The sequence below is a fragment of the Gadus macrocephalus genome, chromosome 3, assembly GCF_031168955.1.
Source record: "Gadus macrocephalus chromosome 3, ASM3116895v1".
Lineage (NCBI taxonomy): Eukaryota > Metazoa > Chordata > Actinopteri > Gadiformes > Gadidae > Gadus > Gadus macrocephalus.
In genome coordinates this window covers 9,339,771-9,359,438 of record NC_082384.1, presented here as the reverse complement: position 1 = coordinate 9,359,438, position 19,668 = coordinate 9,339,771, and the positions used below count along the sequence as shown (strand labels likewise).

General features: G+C 42.4%; 2 protein-coding genes across 6 annotated transcripts; both read left to right on the top strand.

Annotated features, from left to right (window-relative positions):
- Positions 1-3,116: 3,116 nt before the first annotated feature.
- Positions 3,117-8,301, top strand: LOC132453993 (uncharacterized). Of its 4 annotated transcripts, none has more exons than XM_060047119.1 (10): positions 3,117-3,417; positions 3,522-3,654; positions 3,816-3,887; positions 3,967-4,055; positions 4,740-4,879; positions 5,141-5,273; positions 5,597-5,690; positions 5,804-5,882; positions 6,159-6,238; positions 6,391-8,301. In XM_060047119.1, exons 1-10 carry the CDS (start codon positions 3,336-3,338, stop codon positions 7,373-7,375), a joined length of 1,887 nt encoding a protein of 628 aa, XP_059903102.1. In that variant the 5' UTR covers positions 3,117-3,335; the 3' UTR covers positions 7,376-8,301. The 4 variants fall into 4 exon arrangements, with proteins under 4 accessions (XP_059903102.1, XP_059903101.1, XP_059903100.1 ...); XM_060047118.1 differs by having other exon boundaries at positions 3,256-3,417; positions 3,496-3,654; positions 6,394-8,301; XM_060047117.1 differs by having other exon boundaries at positions 3,257-3,417; positions 3,496-3,654.
- A 4,002-nt stretch (positions 8,302-12,303) lies between these two features.
- On the top strand, positions 12,304-19,624 carry ifngr1 (interferon gamma receptor 1). 2 transcript variants are annotated; one of them, XM_060047115.1, is made up of 7 exons: positions 12,304-12,620; positions 13,144-13,267; positions 15,984-16,183; positions 16,417-16,571; positions 17,600-17,774; positions 18,164-18,288; positions 18,619-19,624. In XM_060047115.1, exons 1-7 carry the CDS (start codon positions 12,542-12,544, stop codon positions 18,964-18,966), a joined length of 1,206 nt encoding a protein of 401 aa, XP_059903098.1. In that variant the 5' UTR covers positions 12,304-12,541; the 3' UTR covers positions 18,967-19,624. The 2 variants fall into 2 exon arrangements, with proteins under 2 accessions (XP_059903098.1, XP_059903096.1); XM_060047113.1 differs by having other exon boundaries at positions 12,317-12,620; positions 18,592-19,624.
- The last annotated feature ends 44 nt before the right edge of the window (positions 19,625-19,668 follow it).

Genomic DNA, 19,668 nt, shown 5'->3' with positions numbered 1-19,668 from the left:
TGTGTGCGCGTGTGTGCTTGTGTGATGCTAAGTGTCATAAGATCATAGTTACTGAATAGTTTTGCATACAACTTTGAAGTCGGAATTGCCAAAAACAAAACGAAAGTATACCACCATATTCATATCCAGATTAAAATGTGATACACTTGACTTCATTTTTCTATCTAGGTACATTCATGGCAACCAAACCCTCATTGCTTGTAGTGTTTTCATGTAGTTGAGAACGTGTTGTTGTTGGTATGATTGTTATTATCATCTATTTTTGTTTTGTTTGATCTTAAGATGCCTATTTTATTAACAGAAACATTCCGCAATTTATATTGTTTCATAATAAAGCAAAAATATATAAAAGGAGAAAAGTGAATCACCAATTCCGACTTCAAAGTTGTCTGCATGTCATCTGCATTTATTGTAGGCCTTTTTACTCTAGTATTCATTTTTTTAAAATTCTGTCCGTATTTCAGGAACTCATAAACTCTCCTTTTCAGAATAGCAATACTTGCCAAAAAAACACCACAGCAAATTCTCAAGACTGGTACTGAGTGGGAAATACTATTTCAAATGGATGAACACACATGACATCTTCGCATTACCCACTCCCAGTTTGATGACATTATTTACCTGCTGAAGCAGCTGGGCCTAAATGAAGAGCACACAGGCCCTCCTGCAATTCCTCGGAGGCAAAAGGTTGCACTTTTTTTTTGGTATTTGGGCAATCAGAATAGTTTTCATGAAACGTCAGACAAATTTAACATGCCACAATCATCAGCCCATAGATGTATTGTGGAAGTGCTTTTTGCAACTTTTATCAGCTGGTCTACCAATTGTGAGAGGACTCCTCTGCTGCTTTCAACCCAAAGTGTGGCATACAAGACATTATCAGGGGCCATTGATGGATGCCACATGGAAATACAAAGACCACACACCATTGGGGTGTGTGGTCTTGAGTAGGAAGAATTACTACTAGTGTTGACGGCGGGTCGTAGGTAACGAGCTCATCCTTGATGTACCCAGCCAGCCCTTGTAGGAAGACATCACGGAGGGCGGCCGGGTTCCAATCACACATGGGAGCCCTGGTGCGGAAATCGATGGCATAGTCCGAGACTGAACGGCTTCCCTGGAACAGGGCTAACCATTCTCGGCTGGCTTCGGCTCCCAGAGGGCCGGTCCCGAAGACTCTCCTGAGCTCTTCGGCAAAGGAGCGGAAGGAGTGGCAGGCGGAGGTCCCTCTCTGCCACTCAGCGGTGCCCCAAGAGTTTATTCAGACACAGGATCGGCAGGCAGAGAGTAGTCAGCAGGCAGAGGTCGGCAACGGGAGGGCAGATGGGCAGTAGGGAACGGGTGAACAGACAGACCGACAGGGATGCGACGGCGATCGGGAGGTCAGGCAGGCGAAGCAGGAGAGGCAGGCTGGTGGATCAGGAGTCGGGGGCAGAGGAGCAGACAGACCGACAGTCTGTCGGAGGTCCCTGCTCCTCAGACGCTGTCATGAATTGAGGATGTGGTGAGTTTCTGTCTTTGCTTTTTCTTATGTTTCTATGGCTGACAATTATATAGACTGCTCCATGACCTACCTGGAAGGACAATTTGCATGCTGACCGTACAGGCTTCATTGAGGAAGTATGCATTCCGGTCACATCTTGCTGGTAGCCTATAAAGGTCCCATGAGGGGTTTGGATCTTTCCTCATACGGAAACGTTAAATTAACGGCTAGGCTATGCATCAAAAGAGCAAACAGCTACTCGCTAACCTTTGAACTCCCACCTAGCCTAATCACAACAAATGAGTAGGCTATAGCCTACTACCAAAATCGCAGCCTCCTGAGAGGACATATTACAATATTAACAATTAGTCAAACACATTGATTTACATAATGTCCAGCACTGGGTAATTGGTTGAAGATATAGCGATCTTCTAATATAAAGTTAAAGCGATCGATCTAATCATTCTGGACCTCTATATGTAAAAGCGCTGCATATCACTATGTAAGATAAATTGGTATATAGGCTATATCTTCATGCTAACAGATAATAACGTAGTAATAAGCCATAATTTGACGCCATAATATAAAAAACAAGTTCTGTTAAAATTGCAGTGTCTAAAACAACCCACACCTAGAGAAGTTAAGTTTATAGCCTATTCGTTGAAGTTTTACCTCTCACGACGTGTGGCTCCACGGGCGCCGCCATTATTCTCAAACTTAATCTTGGTGAGGTCGGGGTAGGTCGAACTCCCCTGAATTTGCTGGTAGGAGGATCCACTTTCGACAGGCATTCCAGTGCACCTCTCTTAGTTGGAGGCAGGATAAGTCCCACGGCCCATTGGTTTGGATGAGCGCCAGAACGCACCATAAATCAATGTATATACCGTGACCAAGCTAATTAAGTCTTTTTTTTGCCATGTCTAGCATGATAAAGTTTCAAACAGAACGCTGTCTTCCCATTATGACCAATACTTTCAAGCTCAATTACTAAACAATGACCAAATGAAATGGCCGGACATCCCAAGACTAATTCGTAAATGGACTTTTTCTGGAGCCACTCATCGTTCATTTTTGATTGGGCTTTATCAACAGTCAGAAATTCATCTGGACGCATTTGGAAAGACCTATAGTCAATCAGAGCAACAAAAGGTGTGACACATCAATGGCCGCCGGTTTGTGTCTGAAAAGCCATCAACGTCATGCTATATTTTTTTCATAGGAGAAGTCTGGGAATCTCGCCTCTGATTGGTTAGAAGGGCACTCCTTTAGATCGTGTTACGATTAGTCCTAGCTGTTTTGGGGAGTTCAGGGTTAGCGTTAGGTTTAGGGTTAGGTTTTATTATGTTCAGCTTTTGTTGGTCTTACGACCCTTGGTGAACTGGAACCTCAACATCTCCTATTCCCTTCGTTTAGTTTTATTAATTGTGGCAGTTTGGATTGGTATCTGTATGTGTGTATAAATGTCAAGATAACTGTTGAAATAAAGGAAATAAAAAATTGGGAACTGGTAATGGGCCTATTGTGATAGGAATTAGGAAATTGTGATAGGAAATAATCGCTTTAATCGATGTCAGGATTTGGTTTCAATTCACGCCTTGCCTCATGGGGACACACAGAATATCTTGTCATATATTGTTAGTGTTGGTCCATTGCTGAGGTTTCAACAGAGTGTGAGAAGGAGGCCTATTTCCCCTTTCCAAAGAAATAGGTGGGGCACTTCAAGAAAGCATAACCACATTCAGAGCGAAGCACATGTTGTGTTTCTGTGTCATTCAACCCAACACACTCCAAGTAGTGCACTGTGGAGCGGATTCCACTGTGAACCAAGATCACACCCCAATGAACAGCAGTAATGTTGTTACACATTTCGTCCTTTGGATTCAGGCTCTACCTGGGGCTCTTCCTTCTAAACAGCATTTCTGTGGTCACACATGGTAAGAGAAAGATTTACATTGAAGCGAGACATTTGGTGAGGTGGCAGAGTTTTGTATTTAATCTGACTTTTTTCAAAGTTCAATATGTATCTTTTGTTTGGAAGGCACAGCGCTAAATCTTCGCTGCACCAACGACTTCGATCTGCTGATGTTCTGTCAGTTCCTTCCTCCGTCCAACGCGACAAACTGTAGCGAATATTACCTCAACACCAAGGTGGAGGGGTCCCAGAGATACACGTAGGTCCCGAACCTTTGATGCGAGGCATGATCATCACCTTATGAAATGCTTCCCAACGTAGTAGGCCTACTAGTAGTTTTTTTTTATTCTTTTTTTAAAGCTCATACGCTATTAATACGTTATTCAAATCCGAAATATTGTGCTTTAATTCTCTTTTCAGTGAGCGTGATTGCAAGTTAACACGTGACTCTGATCCGACATGGACATGCAGTTGTTCGATGAACATGGAGGGGTAATGGCTATTTTACGGATCGTCAATATCTGTTGAAGATCAATTATAGAATATGTTTCTAACTTCACCATGGTATTAGTTTGTTTCTTTCGTCAGACATTCACAACACAACGCTGTGGAAAGCTGGGGATCTAGTGGAGTCCAAAAACATTAGCGTGTTCAAAAACAGTGAGTTTAATGCAAACTGTTTTCTTGACCTAAATCCTTGATATTCCAAATATTTCCAAAGTATTGGGAATACTAGACTCTGTATCTACACAACCCCTACCTGCTCCTTAATGACCTGTCTCTGTACTGTCCAACCTCTACCTGCTCCTTAATGACCTGTCTCTGTACTGTCTAACCCCTACCTGCTCCTTAATGACCTGTCTCTGTACTGTCTAACCCCTACCTGCTCCTTAATGACCTGTCTCTGTACTGTCCAACCTCTACCTGCTCCTTAATGACCTGTCTCTGTACTGTCTAACCCCTACCTGCTCCTTAATGACCTGTCTCTGTACTGTCTAACCCCTACCTGCTCCTTAATGACCTGTCTCTGTACTGTCTAACCCCTACCTGCTCCTTAATGACCTGTCTCTATAATCACTCCAACCCCTACCTGCTCTTAATGTCCTGTCTCTGTACTGTATAACCCCTACCTGCTCCTTAATGACCTGTCTCTATATTCAGTGTCTAACCCCTACCTGCTCCTTAATGACCAGTCTCGGTACTGTCTAACCCCTACCTGGTCCTTCATGACCTGTTTCCATTCCCTGTCCAACCCCTTCCTGCTCCTTAATGACCGGTCTCTCTACTGTCTAACACCTACCTGCTCCTTAGTGAACTCTGTGTACTGCCTAACCCCCACCCCAGGAAAACCCAGAGCCCCTAAAGTCACTTCAGTGAGAAGAGAAAATGGGGATTATCGGGTTGAGTGGGACACAAACTATAAAGAACCCATCTTCGAAATGACGGCCGTGGTGACCTACCGCAGACCAGGAGAGGAAGGCACGGTAGGAGCACACTCCCCAGAGACTCCGGTTCATCTACGCGTCAATAACTTTCTAATTTCTTCTGTCTCCCCACTGACCTGTCAACCAGAATCAGAATCTCCCTTAAAAAAATATAATGACAAAAATTGAAATGATTCAATGTAAACTCAATGTTACTAATACTGCCAATATCGGTTGTTGTGGAACTATGGATGTATTTGGATTTTTTCTTAAAGGTTTAGACACCATTTATTCGTTGAACCCTCTGTCTTTCTGCGCCAGGAAGTCAACGTTTCGTCCGGGACACTGTATTGCATTTTGGAGTCCCTGCAGCCGGGCACGTATTACGTGGTCAACGTGAGGAGTGTCTTGTCGTTGGACGGTGAACGTAGTGAGGACTTCCCATTCACCACCCGTAAGTTCTAAACCCTGAGCCAACTCCGGTCCCCATCTATTGGGCGACCCTCTCCTTTGCTTCTCCTGCTGTTCTTAGCTACACCCATCTCCATCTCCACCTGTCCAGGTCTCCGGGTCTAGGCGGGTATGCTGAGTATTAACGGATAGCCGCCCAAAATATGTATATTTGTGCATCTTGTTAGTGGTAACGGACATGCCAGCGTGCCGTCAATTTAGCCATTCTCTCTCGTGAATGAAGAAATGTAATGAGCTAGTGGCTGGCGATCATGGAAGAGCACGGATGTATCCCTCATATAGGTCATATATTTTGTGCTTCCTCAGGCGTTTCTTCCGACACTATTTTGGTGGTGATCATCCTGAGCCTGAGTGTTGCTGCTGTGATCATCACCAGTTCCCTGCTACATCTCATCACACGGTGAGTCACCCTCCTCCCTGCAGTCAGTAGTGTCATGATGTCATCAATAATCTGTGTTAAACGATGAAGTCATGTTCAATATGTTTTTACTTTTAATTTATCTTTATTTATAGGTTAAAAACGAAGTTGTGGTATAACGTTGGCAAATACAAGAACTCCACCCTTCTAGATATGGTACCAGTAGAGCACAAGGTACAGGGCTTTATATCGATGCGTATTACAGAGTTATACCTGACGTTTCTGGTCTAAGATACTATATATGACGACTTATAGGTCACTTTGTAATTATATTATGCCTAGAAATTATAAATACATCTTTGTGACATAATTTCAACTTAAACTTAAAAAAGAAAAAAATATATTGTTTATATCTTAAATTTGACTTGTGCCTTGATTATTACGTATCATCGAGTGAATTAAAAGGCAAGGATCAACAATTGTTTGAATGATTTGCTGATCATTTCCCAGGTACTAATGCCTCAGAATCCTGCCCTCTGCTCTGTCTATGTTGACTCCCCTAAAGAGGTCAAAGATGACACAATGACATGGTTGGTATATATCACAGTAATATCTTCTATTGGGTGGCTCTCTTCAGCTATAAATCTATACATTAAGTAAATATAGCAGCTACAGGGTGTGTTGATGATCACGATGTGGCACGATTGTATGACTTTCTCTAATGGGTTCTCTTCCCTGGCAGCAGCCCGGGGGTATACTCCCATCAAAGCTCTAGAGCTGACTGCGTGTCCTCCTCTCTGGGGAACTCTCAGAAGGTCTCTGCGGACATCGTCTCCAGCATGGAGGATGCCATGCGTAAGGCCCTCCCCGAGGTCTCCCTGCCTTCCACCACGGCTCCCTGGCTCTTCATGGGCCACAGCAACCCGGGCTACAATCCAGTCCCTGGGACCTCAACCCTGGGCTTCTTTGAAATCTTAAACTATTCCATGGCTCCTCCTTTTAGGACCCAGGGGTTGAACGGTGCCCTGCCTGCAGTGCTCAGTGAGTCCTTGCTCAATCCCAGCATGTTGAGGGATGCATCGTACGACCCCAGTCCAGATTTCCAGGTGCCTATTTTCCAGCTGACTAGACAGAGGCAGCCTTTAGTAAGTAGACAGGATTCACCCTACATGAAAAGGGATCATTCGATGAGCTCATTCCCAACAGATGGTCTGCAGGTAGACCTTGAGTACAGCCCTTCTCGAAGCGAGGCCACTTCTACCTCCATCTTGTGTGGCGTTGGCTCCTCCGTGTCTAGTGTTTGTTCAACAGGAGCACTTCGGCGCGAGACCTTGAACGCGTCGCACCTAGGCCGAGCAGCTAGCCTGATGGAACATGTTTACGGCCAAGAGGAACCGTCTGTGAAAGTCTGTGGTTCAAATCTGTGTGAAGAGCCTCGCCCTGCCCCTGCTTGCAGCCTGGTTCCCGGGGACGATGACTACCAAGCCTTCCAAAGTGTAGTGAGGGGACATGGGGAGCTCATTCCAGAGGCGAGCGAGGGTGGGCCCAGTAATTGGCCTGACAAACTTTCTGAGACTTTCTTCACTGCAATGCCAAGCATGGTGAATCCCTTAGCCACCTCTAACCAAGGAGCCAAGGGTTTTCTAGAATCTCAAGCCAACAAGGTTTCTGTTCTGCTGGCGGATGAGCACAAGCTAGTCATTATTGGTGATTATCATAGTGTTTGATGGTCTGGAAACAATGACTTCGGGGAAATCTTGTACTACAGTCATGTCGAGTCTCCTCGGGAGTCATGATGGGTAATGGCGTGCCACGAAGGTCTGTGTATCATGCATGTTAATATTTCATTAGCAGACTGGAGACCTTTGTCACGCCTTAGCTGATCTATGAATTTTATCCTTTGACCCACGCGAGAAGCTCGGCCCTGCCTTGATTCCGAGAGGACAAGGTGATGAGCAGCAATGTCACTGTGAATAGCACAATGTCCTGAAGTACAAAGCTTAAACCAATTGGAAGCTACATTTAGGTTTTAGGTTAACATTGCTAAATGGAAAGCTAGGGTATTCCGTTACTGATATTAAGGTCATCTTTTACAGATGGTTACGTTGTATTAGGTTGGAGATGGTTTAGTTTAGGTATTATATTTTATTTTGGAAAGTACAAAACTTAAACTCTAACGCTGAACGTTCTCTAACTTTGTATCAGACACTGTCATGCATGTGTCATTCACATATTTTGTTATTAAAGTCATGAAGAAAAAACTGCACAGACTGTACACACCAGTTATTCTTCATGTTTATTTTGTAGCTTAAACATTTCAATTATGGTGTAGGTCAGGACTTAACTATTTAATAATTTAGGAGACACTTTCTCAAAGCCATTTAGTGTCCTAGAGATAATGTCCTCCAGGAGAAAGTAGGGCTGAGGCATATTGCAACAACTTCCTGATCCCTGTTGCTTGGAAATCCATGTAAGCTCCCACATCATGAGTCATCACAGGTCAGTGGAAAAAAACCGTAAAAGCTCACAGATTCTTCAACGAAAAAAAGAGTGTTCAGAAATGTAAACGTAGACCTAGCTCGTGTTAAATGTAGCACATTCAAATTACAAACCATATTAATATTTATTGTAATAAAAAATTATGTTAAAGCCGCCATTGAGGATGATTTGGATGTTGTATTCAACACCGTCAAACGATAAGTCACCCACGGTATTAACATCTCAGAATGGTTTTTCATGCATGAGTTGTATACGGGAGCCATCTCACTCTGTGGCTATGCTGCATCTGGCCTCTACCTAAGATGAATACATTTATGTCATCATTTAAAACGATTAGCCTACTATACAAAGTGCCATGTCATGGCTGAGACAGTCAAAACATCAATAAATATAATGCATAAATATGTAAATTGTGCAAAACAACCTCAGATGATCAACCCTGATTATTTAATACAAGAAATTTACAACAAACTGGTGATGATAGGATTCAGCCGGACTTTGAGGGGCGGAGGAGTATGAAGGTATTATTGTAGCAAAAGTCTTTAGCACCTGTAACTGCAGAATTTGAATGCGTACACTAAAGTCACAGTAAATTTGAAGTCGTATATATTTATTTTGCATGTGTACTCTAAAGTCACAAATGTGTAACAGTACATTTGTAGTCGTAAAAAAAATAAATATATTTTTTATACCATTGTAAACACAAAATAGGGTCTACGAGTACGCTAATCTGTGTTACAGGTGCACAAATCCTTTTGCTACAATTATTGCAGCGCAGTTGGTGCAAAACACATTCGCACACCCGTGTTTCATAATCTGAGAACATGCCCAAAAGGTGTGCATTCGTAAACCCAAATTTGAACAAATGCATCAGAAATTGCACATCTGTGAACGCTATGTTAATTCAGCATTTTAATGAGCGAGCACCAAACCATTTTACAACTGCTCGAATCTGCTCCTGCACGTCTCAGCTGTGGGGTTTTTTGCAGGTTGTTTTGCAACACCCCTAGGTGGTAAATGTGTAGCAAAAGTATTCGTATCCGTAGATGACAGAGCGTCCGTGAGCGGGACAAAATAGTCCCGCCCATAATTTCCTAATCCAATGAAAATCGCCGGCAGGGATGCATTTCTCAAATTACAGTGACGGTTGGTGGTGATTTTGGGTGGGTGGGCTAAAGAATGCTGCATTACATTTATCAATACTTCACAGGGCTCCAGACGCCATGAGGTCACCTTTATATCTCTGTTCATAACTTTCATATAATGTGAATGATTTTTAAACAAGATTAAGGTGTAGAGAAAGGCATGTCTTTATTTGAAGCACAATTATAAATAGAAGAAAATAAGGTGTTTAAAGTGCTTCACTGAGCTGAAATTGAACATTTCGAACTAAACCATTAAGCAAAATAAAACTTTTTTTGTGCTTAAAGTAGGCTATTACACAATTAAAATGTTGACTGGTCTCCCTTTGCGCAAAATGCGGCTGTAGACGATCACACTCTTTGGTAGAGACGTCTGTGTCGCCGTCAATCATGAAGGACATGTAGGCCATGTGGCGTTTCCGACGTCCGCAGCTGTCTTTTGCTTTAAGGTGTCGCCCATTAGGCCTACTGCAATTAATTGTGCACATGCCATCATTGCTATATGTCGGGTTGATGTTTAATCCATTTCTCTTCATGAGAATAATTTCGGATTTAAATTGAGAAGGGCAACTCTTTGGCAATGTTGTATGCAACATTAAATTAGATCATTTCCGATTCCTTAGAGAACCTTATTGTTACTGCCTGTCGCTGAAATGCAGCTTGGAGAGGGGCCACTATCTCTACACACTTGTCACGTCATGTTGGGTTATTTAGACAGCTTTTTAAATGTTTCGATACGAAACGTAGTTGACCCGCTTACAAATGCACTATTACCGGCCATATTCTGACCGCACTCCTGACTATCTGTGCATCGTTTGGTTGATGTGTCCCCAATCTTTTCACTTCCAATTTTTCCTCCAAAGACATTAAAGAAAACCGATTAGAAAGTAAAAAATCCACTTCATTCATTTTCATGCTAACGCCCGCCATACTGCACTTGCGCTACTGACTGTGCTGTGATTAGTCGAAGGTCACTGTACTGTAGCTACTGTGCTAGGTCAGCCTTTGGGCTAATGGGAAGCATATGAAGGGGGCGTGTCAGGGCACCTGTCAATCAAACGTCAATGGAAGCTTACGCTACTGCGCTTGGGCTGAATACATTTAGCCCATTCACAGGAAAAAAACGAAGATATATATATCCTGGGTTTTTCTGTCACTTTTTGGTGCTGTTGCTCCTTTAGGTTCTACCAACATTTAAAACAATATGTTCTAAGTTTTTAATAATATTTTTTTTATTTTCACTGTAAGAGGGCTTAGCCCTGTTAGCCCATTTATACCAGCCGTCCCTGACTGGGACCAATCGCGAGCTATAAAGATCGCAGCATTCTCAGCGCGGGCGTCCTACTGAACGGAGGTGGGTATCCTACATTATGTAAAATGAAATTACTTAGTTCAAGTGAATTCTCCCCAAAGTATTGCATTAACATTTCTGAATTTATGTTATGGCGACCATTAAAATACATTCAAGGACATTTGCGGCATGTTAATTAAATACTTTGGGGGGAATTCACTTGAACCAAGTCATTTCATTTAACATAATATAGGATACCCATCTCCGTTCAGTAGGACGCCCTCTTCACTTCTCCAGAAAGAAACGTATCCCGCGCTGGGTATGCTGCGATCTTTATAGCTCCATGACTGGCACGCAGTGGGTCCCAGTGTAATTTGAGAAATGCATCCCTGCCGGCGATTTTCATTGGATTAGGAAATTATGGGCGGGACTATTTTGTCCCGCTCACGGACGCTCTGTCATCTACGGATACGAATACTTTTGCTACACATTTACCACCTAGGGGTGTTGCAAAACAACCTGCAAAAAACCCCACAGCTGAGACTTGCAGGAGCAGATTCGAGCAGTTGTAAAATGGTTTTGTGCTCGCTCATTAAAATGCTGAATTAACATAGCGTTCACAGATGTGCAACTTCTGATGCATTTGTTCAAATTTGGGTTTACGAATGCACACCTTTTGGGCATGTTCTCAGATTATGAAACACGGGTGTGCGAATGTGTTTTGCACCAACTGCGCTGCAATAATTGTAGCAAAAGGATTTGTGCACCTGTAACACAGATTAGCGTACTCGTAGACCCTATTTTGTGTTTACAATGGTATAAAAAATATATTTATTTTTTTTACGACTACAAATGTACTGTTACACATTTGTGACTTTAGAGTACACATGCAAAATAAATATATACGACTTCAAATTTACTGTGACTTTAGTGTACGCATTCAAATTCTGCAGTTACAGGTGCTAAAGACTTTTGCTACAATAATACCTTCATAGAGGAGAACCGAACACTTTGAAGGTTTGCCCAAGTATGGAAGTTGAGTATAAACGAGAACGATGGCTTGTGGTCCGTCCCGATGCGGGCACTGACTATGTAGGCTACACCATGCTCTCGGAAGAAGAATCGGATCAAGGCGAAATCTGGGCTCCCTCCCTTATTTACCTTTTCAGAGACCAGAGGACATGAGGTTTTTCATGCAGGACTTCGGCTCCAACTTTTTACCAACTTGAGACTAGTCTCCCGATCAATGTTAACACAAATCAGAACACAACACACCAGTATACATTGCAGATCTTTCTGTTGTTTCGCTCGGTGAGTTTATTTCATTACACGGTGTAGACCTAAAATATAGGCCTACCGGGGGTGGTTGGATTGGTTTAGTCCAATCAAATAATGTGAACATTTTTATCACTTTGATCACCACGTGTTTACTCCCTTTAGTTCTCAGAAAAGTATAGCCCCTGGATCCATATTTCTGACTTTTCTGACCGATCAACGTGATTTGAATTTGTGTTTTATTGTAAGCCAACGTCATTGTTGTGGGTGTTCACTGGGGCTATTTTTTTTTTTTTACCAATAAGCGAAATTAATTTACCGAATAAAATCAATGCGGACGATAGACGAGGTTTTGTGCATCTGCATTCGGTCTCGTTCAACAAAGCGACTACAGGACTGCCAAACAGTACAATGTGTGTTCACTAGGTGGCATAGATATTGCATCAATTGCATTCCTTGCAAAAGAGCCGGTATGAGGGAGGAGATCACCTGATTTTTACCTGCTTGGGTGCGGTGACGTCAGGCGTACTGGGAAAGGTATCGAGCGTCAAGGTGCCTCATTGCTATTTAGTAAATGCTGTCCAGTTTTGCTAAATCTTAGTGATGACAATTCTTGTGCGGAACCTCCCTGTGTCGGACGATCTGAAGAGATGTGACATCAGATTATCATAGATAAATAGCCTACTATGAAGCTCAGGACCATGTGTTCAGTGATTTCCTGGGTTTTCTGGCTTGTCATTTGCGTCCAATGTGCCTCGTCGAATGGTGAGTGAATATAACGCCTGCTCTGTTGTCAAACAAAGCCAACAAAACACAATATTAAATAATATGTTGTTTTTAGGTTAGTAGGTCCATGGTTGTGCAAATGTAAACTTCTAAATCCGTGATTATACATGACATCTTTGGTTTGGTGTCTTTGGCCAACCAGGTCGTATTTATTTAAGAATGATTCGATTAATTGTCCATCCTAGACCTCAACCCTGATCATGACATGTGTTGTAGTAGGTTTTCACAACCTAATTTAGCATTAAATTTCTCTCTAAATTGAAGTTGTAAAGGAAAGTAGACTGATGACGGTTGCAGAGTTGGCTAAAGATTCATGTAGACTATGCCTCGTATTTAAAATATATTGAAAATATATTGGAAATATATCCGATCAATAGTCATAGGGACATACCTGAAGTGTGTGTGTGTGTGTGTGTGTGTGTGTGTGTGTGTGTGTGTGTGTGTGTGTGTGTGTGTGTGTGTGTGTGTGTGTGTGTGTGTGTGTGTGTGTGTGTGTGTGTAGTTCCTGCTCCGGTGAACGTGTCGGTGGTCTGCAAAAACTTCCAGACGGTGGTCTCATGGACGTACAGCCAGCAGGTCCTAGAACCCCTCTTCCGCGTGTACATCATCTCGCAGACCATCGACAGGTACCCCCCCCCCCCCCCCCCCCCCCGTACCTGTCCCACTGGATCCTTCTCTCTCAAGGCAGACTGAAGGTAGAATCATGTAGAAAACTGACCAGGGGTCTCAGTTTTCGGGAGACTAGTCCCGAAAACTGACTAGTCTCCCAAAAAGAGCACAAAACGGCGTACGTGACTTTCCACGCCAAGGTTGTGATCTATAAAAAAAATTACTTGACGGGAGAATGTGCGCAGCCCTAAGCAAACTCTGACCCATTCGTACGCATGGTTTGGAGGAACAGGAGAAATGGCGACACAGATGGTGTGGTGGTGAACTGAAGTCAGACAGAAGAATTGTGAGAGTGAGAAGAATGATTATGTTTTATCATCGCCCTTCATAAATTTAATTTCAACCCGTATCCTATGTAATCAGAATAATTCTAGTCAACTGCGTTATTTCTCAGTTATAACTCCAGAAACATCTACTTAGAATAGAAAAAGAAAAAATCTTTTAATCCCGTCACTCCATAGGGAGACCAGGGACAGTTGTAACGGGACGGTTGTAACACTGTGAATTCCTCCAATCAGAAACCAGCTATGATGACGAAACTCACTGTGCTTGTGCACATTTAGTTTCCCTCCTTACTTGCGAAAACGGGAGTCGCATTTGAAACCTACAGGGGGCGCTATAAAGCAAAGTCTGTTTTTGAGGTCAAAAAAACACTTTTCTTCCCGATGTTCTTTTTTGGATGCTGTCCAAAGATAAAATGTCTACGAATTCAAACAAGTATTATTAGAATCCCTGTTTTGTAAGCTACAAATATACATGGCTATCAAGTGTCAAACTAGCAGTCAAGCCAGTTGACATGAGATCAAAACATGGTTCGTCATACTGGGACAGTTGTAACGCCCTGTTGCAACCGTCCCAGTATGACGAACGAAGTTTCATTTATATTTTAAGTTAAAAGTAAAATGTACACTGTGCATTGCAAATAATAATAATAATAATAATAATAATATTAATTCATACATACAATAATACATATCCAGTTTCCCATTGTTTACTTCCTGTTTAGTGTTTTGTACTTCCTTGTTCCTGCCATTTGTTCCTTGTCGATCATTGTTGCGTGGTAGCCTATGTCTTAAATGTTTCATGTGCATCACAGCTTTTGAATCCGAGTCCTGAGTTAACATTAAAGCATGCCAAACATCAGAAAGAGGAAGACAAACTGGGGAGTCCCATTTCCTTTGCTGGAGAGGGCTTCCAATGATATTACACAGGGAAAGTCAGTAAGGTCAGTGGCCAAATCATATGGCATTTGCCATGTGACCCTGTATCGATTTTACAAGAAGATATATATATATAATTTGACGGCTTCACCTCTTTTTTGTCATGTAGTATGAAAAGAAAAGGTAATCATTACAAATAAATAGAATACATTAATAATCATTAATCATTACTAATAAATATAATAATTAATAATAACAATAACATGAAATATAAGTAATATTGAGTATATGATTGACTAATTACATATATTTTGGACATGTTACAACCGTCCCTGACATGTGTTACAACCATCCCTTACACTGGGATGGTTGTAACAGTGGGTGAGACTGTATTAAAATCAATTTTGCAACCTGTACATATTTTCATAAAACCACTTAAATACCATGTTTCAGTAGATGACAGATTGAAGTTTATAATATAACAAATTGGTTATTCCAGTGTAAATGGTTTTTGATTTATTGCTAAAAAATGCAAAAAGTGTTACAACTGTCCCTGGTCTCCCTACTATCCACTGACGGCGCGACTGCATGGAATAAAGCATCTGTCCAACATGTGTCAATAACATAATATTTTTATGTGAAACTGTTAACACATAATCAAATGTCAATTAAATGTGTGGAAAACAAAGCCACACTCCTCATCACAATCGTTGTCCGTTACTCTTGATGCTTTTCATGACAAATCAGGCATTAAAAAGGGGTTATGTTCAAGAACATTTAGGTGATTACTAACTGATTATCCAAGGTGTTCTCGGTCAGTCTTATTACCGTAACCCTATAAATACAGAGGTGAGCGCCGTGGTAATGCTGCACCATATGGCACTTCTGGCAGACCATGCAAATGGCAGGATTCGGAGGGAGAGGGTCTTTAGGGACCATAACGATTTATTGGTAGGCTACATAAAAGTATGTACCTTTATGTCAGACCACTTCTTCTTTAATTCTGGGACTTTGCGCTCCGTGCTACTGACAGAGTTCGAACAAAACTACCTTTCGGGCCTCCATCTCACCCACAAGTGTCTCCACTTCAACCTCCGTGAAATTTCGCTTTTTTGCTTTTCTCAGTACTTCTGCCATTGTTTCCGACAAGGCATAATACTAGTCTGTTTTATATGCAGATCGAACTCATGAGGTCATTTGCATTGACCATTTATGGTTAAAAAGGCGTGTACAGGGCGGAACGTGAAGCTGATTCAGCTGCGCACACTTGTAGGCACTCTGATTTATAAAGCAAAGATTGCGTACGGTGTGCGTACACAGGGTTTTATAAATCGGAATGTTTTTTGGCGCACGCAAAACTTGGCTTCTGGGCGTACGCACATTTTTAGTAACGATCCCACGCACACTTTTATAAATGAGACCCCAGATTACTTCCCTTCAGTCTAAATAATCTGTGTGTGTGTGTGTGTGTGTGTGTGTGTGTGTGTGTGTGTGTGTGTGTGTGTGTGTGTAGCAAGGGGTGGACTACGGTCAACGAGACAACCAGGGACCTCCAGTACAACTTGACTGGCGAAGTGTGGAGTAATTTTATGAGTGCCAGAAACTTGTACAAGGTGGAGGTCTCCGCCGTCAGCGGCGGGCAGGAATCCGACAGGACCACGTCTCCAATGTTCACATTCAATAAAATACACGAAGGTGTATTTGAAATACTCTGTAAGTCCTACCACTCAGTTCTACAGAACCTTTCCTGATCAGCATCACCAGAAATGATCTATCTCATGCTGAGATTAGATAGATGGATATAACGTTATTAATCCCCTGGAGGGGAAATTCCTGTGTTGCAGCAGTGGAAGACACCATCAATAAAAATACAAAGCAGTGCTAAGGCAAACAAAAATAGATGCTAATGGTCATGTGGTCATCTTGTTTTTTTTTCCTCTCTGCAGGCACATTGGATCTTCCTCCAGTGGAGGTGCTTGTGAACGGCTCAGTGGCCACCGTTACCTTCCCTAACCCCATGAGGATCCACCCAGAGCTCAAATGGGCCGCTGGCCTCGAGTCGGACCCTCTCTGCCTTACCTTCGATGTCACTGAAAACAATGTAAGAGAAATAAAAATGTTTTGTTGGACCGTCAGCAGTCTAGTGTTGGACCATTTGTAATATTAGTGTTGTGTTGGACCGGATCAGTTGTTTAGTTTTGCACCATCAGAAGTATTAATGTTGGACAGTTGGTAGTGTTGGTGTTGATTCATCTATAGTATTAATGTTGCGTTGGACCATCAGTAGTGAAGAATTGGACAATTGTGTTGGACCGTCGGTAGTTTAATGTAATGAAGAACGATTGGTAGTATTAATATCAGACGAGCTGTATGATTTGGTTGGACCAGTAGTATAAATGTAGTTTTGGACTAGTAGATGTATGTACTGTTCGATCAACAGTACTCATGCTATTGGTATTCAAGTTTTGTTAGACCAGTAGTATATATATAATTAATTTCAATGTTGGACCAGTGGTAGCATGAATGTAGTGTTGGAACAGTAGTATAAATGTTGGACCATTGGTAGTATGAATGTACTGTTGGACCAGTAGTAGGAATTAAGTGTTGGACCAGGATTATTAATGTTGGACCAGTGGTAATATGATTGTAGTGTTGGACCAGTAGTATTCATGTTGTTTGGACCAGTGGTAGTATGAATCTAGTGTTGGACCAGTAGTATTAATGTTGTTTGGACCAGTGGTAGTATGAATCTAGTGTTGGACCAGTAGTATTAATGTTGTTTGGACCAGTGTTAGTATTAATGTTGTTTGTGCCAGTGGTAGTATGAATCTAGTGTTGGACCAGTGTTGGTATTAATGTTGTTTGTGCCAGTGGTAGTATGAATCTAGTGTTGGACCAGTGGTAGTATGAATCTAGTGTTGGACCAGTAGTATTAAGGTGGTTACTATCAGTAGTATTAATGTTGTATGGACCAGTGGTAAAACTAATGTAGGGTTGGACCAGTATTATTAATGTTGTTTGGACCAGTGGTAGTAAGAATCTAGTGTTGGAGCAGTAGTATTAATGTTGGACCAGTGGTAGTACTAATGCAGTGTTGAAGCAGTAGTATTAACGTTGCGCTCTTTACAGGTTACACAACGGGGTAAGTGCCTTGTACAAAATGAACCGTGCAAGTTGGATTTCATGCTGCCTTCCAAAAAGGAAAAGCACTGCCTCTCATTAAACGCTTGGCTCCAGAACGATATTCACAAGATGGGGTTCAACCACAAAGACCCCATCTGTGGCCAGCAGAAATCTGTGGAAGGTAAAATCCAGCAGTACTAATTGTGTGTTCATTCCTAGTGTGGGTGCATCAGCAAGCACTGGTTGTTTGGTCCAGATTGAGCCCAAAGTTAATTACTGTCCTAATGACATTCATCCCATTTGTAATGGATCCACCCAAACATTGTGTTTTAATGACCACTTTTACAACACCAGGTTGTAAGCATAAATATTGGTCGACAATCCCACTTGTGAACTCTCCACTAGTGGATAAATAGACTGATGCCCGTTGGTAAACTAGGTAGAAAGGACATTCGAAGGAACCCTGCCAATGCATTGATCTGGAATAACAACCGGAGACAACCTTTACATTTAGTAGCCGCTTTTATCAAGTGTCCTACAATAAGTCCACCTGGTTTATTGTTGCTGCAGAACCCTACTCGCTGTTCCTGGCACTGCTGCTGGCGTTGTTCATTTTGGTGGTCTGCAGCGTGGGCTTCATGGTCTGGAAAAGCAAGGCTTGGTTCCTTAAGTCACTATCTTTACCCCCAACCCTGGTGAGTCAGGACAGTGGCCCACTCATTTTCTGGGCCACGTCAATCTTCCTCAAAACATTCTTCATTCTTCTTCAAACTGGGTTCATGAATAATTGTTAATCAACCAATCATTTGATGGGATGCTTCTTTTTAGGGCACTTTTACTAAACAGGGCCTGCGTGTAAGTGGCAATGTCACTGCTAAATAACTTAACATCTTTCATAGGATAAGCATAAGGGAGCTCTCTCTCTCTGCAAGTTTGATTGATACAAATGCCTTTACTTTTAAATTAGTATGTAGTCAAATGTAATTTGTGTTTATTAGGATCCAATGTCTTGGTCCAACCTGCAGCAGAACATCATGGACCCGGAGAGCGAAAGGGTGGGTTTCCTCAGGGCCAATGGGCAAAGCAGTCCATCAGTGGTCATTACCCAGAAACCATTGGACCCTGCACACGGGCTGACGGAGGCGAACGACCAGGAAACCCTGTCGGTTGACCTATCGTCAGAGAGTCCTGGGGACAGTTGTCCCGGTGCCCTGTACAGTGCTAGGTTCGACGGGTCAGAGGACGACCCAGAAGAGGAGGATCCTGAACAGGAGGACGAGGTTGAATGCGAACCAGTGTTGGAATACGACCGACCCCATTTCCCTTCCCTTGACATGGGAGACAGGGACATGGTTCATACCTATGGCCTATAGCACAGAGCAACGCACTACGCACACGCACCATTTTGATTGTGATCCGGACTCGTTTTGAAAACTTGGTATGTAGGGTACCTGCTGGACAGGTCTAACCAACGCAAAGTAACGTGTTTCGCCAAAACACGTGATAACAGCAGACTCAAGCACACCATCATGCCTGGAGGGTCCCTTATTTTAATTACTAGCTACAGCTAATTCCCCAGCCCCCTCCCCCAAGAGGCCTATGGGCTTTTCACCTTGGGGACATCTTGGATTAAACACTAGCTGGAGGGATGGAACTGAATTCAGTACACGGTTCATATAGGATTCAGGAGCCAACATTCTCTGGCCCCGACATGTTATGACATTATGCTCTTAGTTAATAGTCCACCAGAGCTTGTTAACATTGAAGAACCAAGGGTTGGAGTGAGTGTGCCATCCCTCATAAACCAGTGCCGCACCCTTTATCTGTTAAGCATTATTTCTAAATGCCACCTGGGTTAAAGTGTACGTCAGGAAGGGCGTGCAGACCAAAGAGGAATGCAAACATAGGTATCTTGCTAATCAGGATAGTCAAGAGTCCAGGTCTGAAGCAATGATTTTACCTTCCTGGTATTTATTTTTAGTCACATTGTATATTCTGATGAAGGTTACTAATAAAAAGTGATTTCTTAAAGGCCCTTTTTTCTGCCATCACCCTCAAACAAAAAGCTTCAATAA

Bases quoted from the DNA above. Each gene is read 5' to 3' on its own strand.
- LOC132453993 (XM_060047117.1), top strand. From the start codon at position 3,323: ATGAACAGCAGTAATGTTGTTACACATTTCGTCCTTTGGATTCAGGCT. The intron at 4,880-5,140 runs GTAGGAGCACAC...TTTCTGCGCCAG, and splicing joins GACCAGGAGAGGAAGGCACG to GAAGTCAACGTTTCGTCCGG. The intron at 5,883-6,158 runs GTACAGGGCTTT...ATCATTTCCCAG, and splicing joins TGGTACCAGTAGAGCACAAG to GTACTAATGCCTCAGAATCC.
- ifngr1 (XM_060047113.1), top strand. From the start codon at position 12,542: ATGAAGCTCAGGACCATGTGTTCAGTGATTTCCTGGGTTTTCTGGCTT. The intron at 12,621-13,143 runs GTGAGTGAATAT...GTGTGTGTGTAG, and splicing joins CCAATGTGCCTCGTCGAATG to TTCCTGCTCCGGTGAACGTG. The intron at 18,289-18,591 runs GTGAGTCAGGAC...TGTGTTTATTAG, and splicing joins TATCTTTACCCCCAACCCTG to GATCCAATGTCTTGGTCCAA.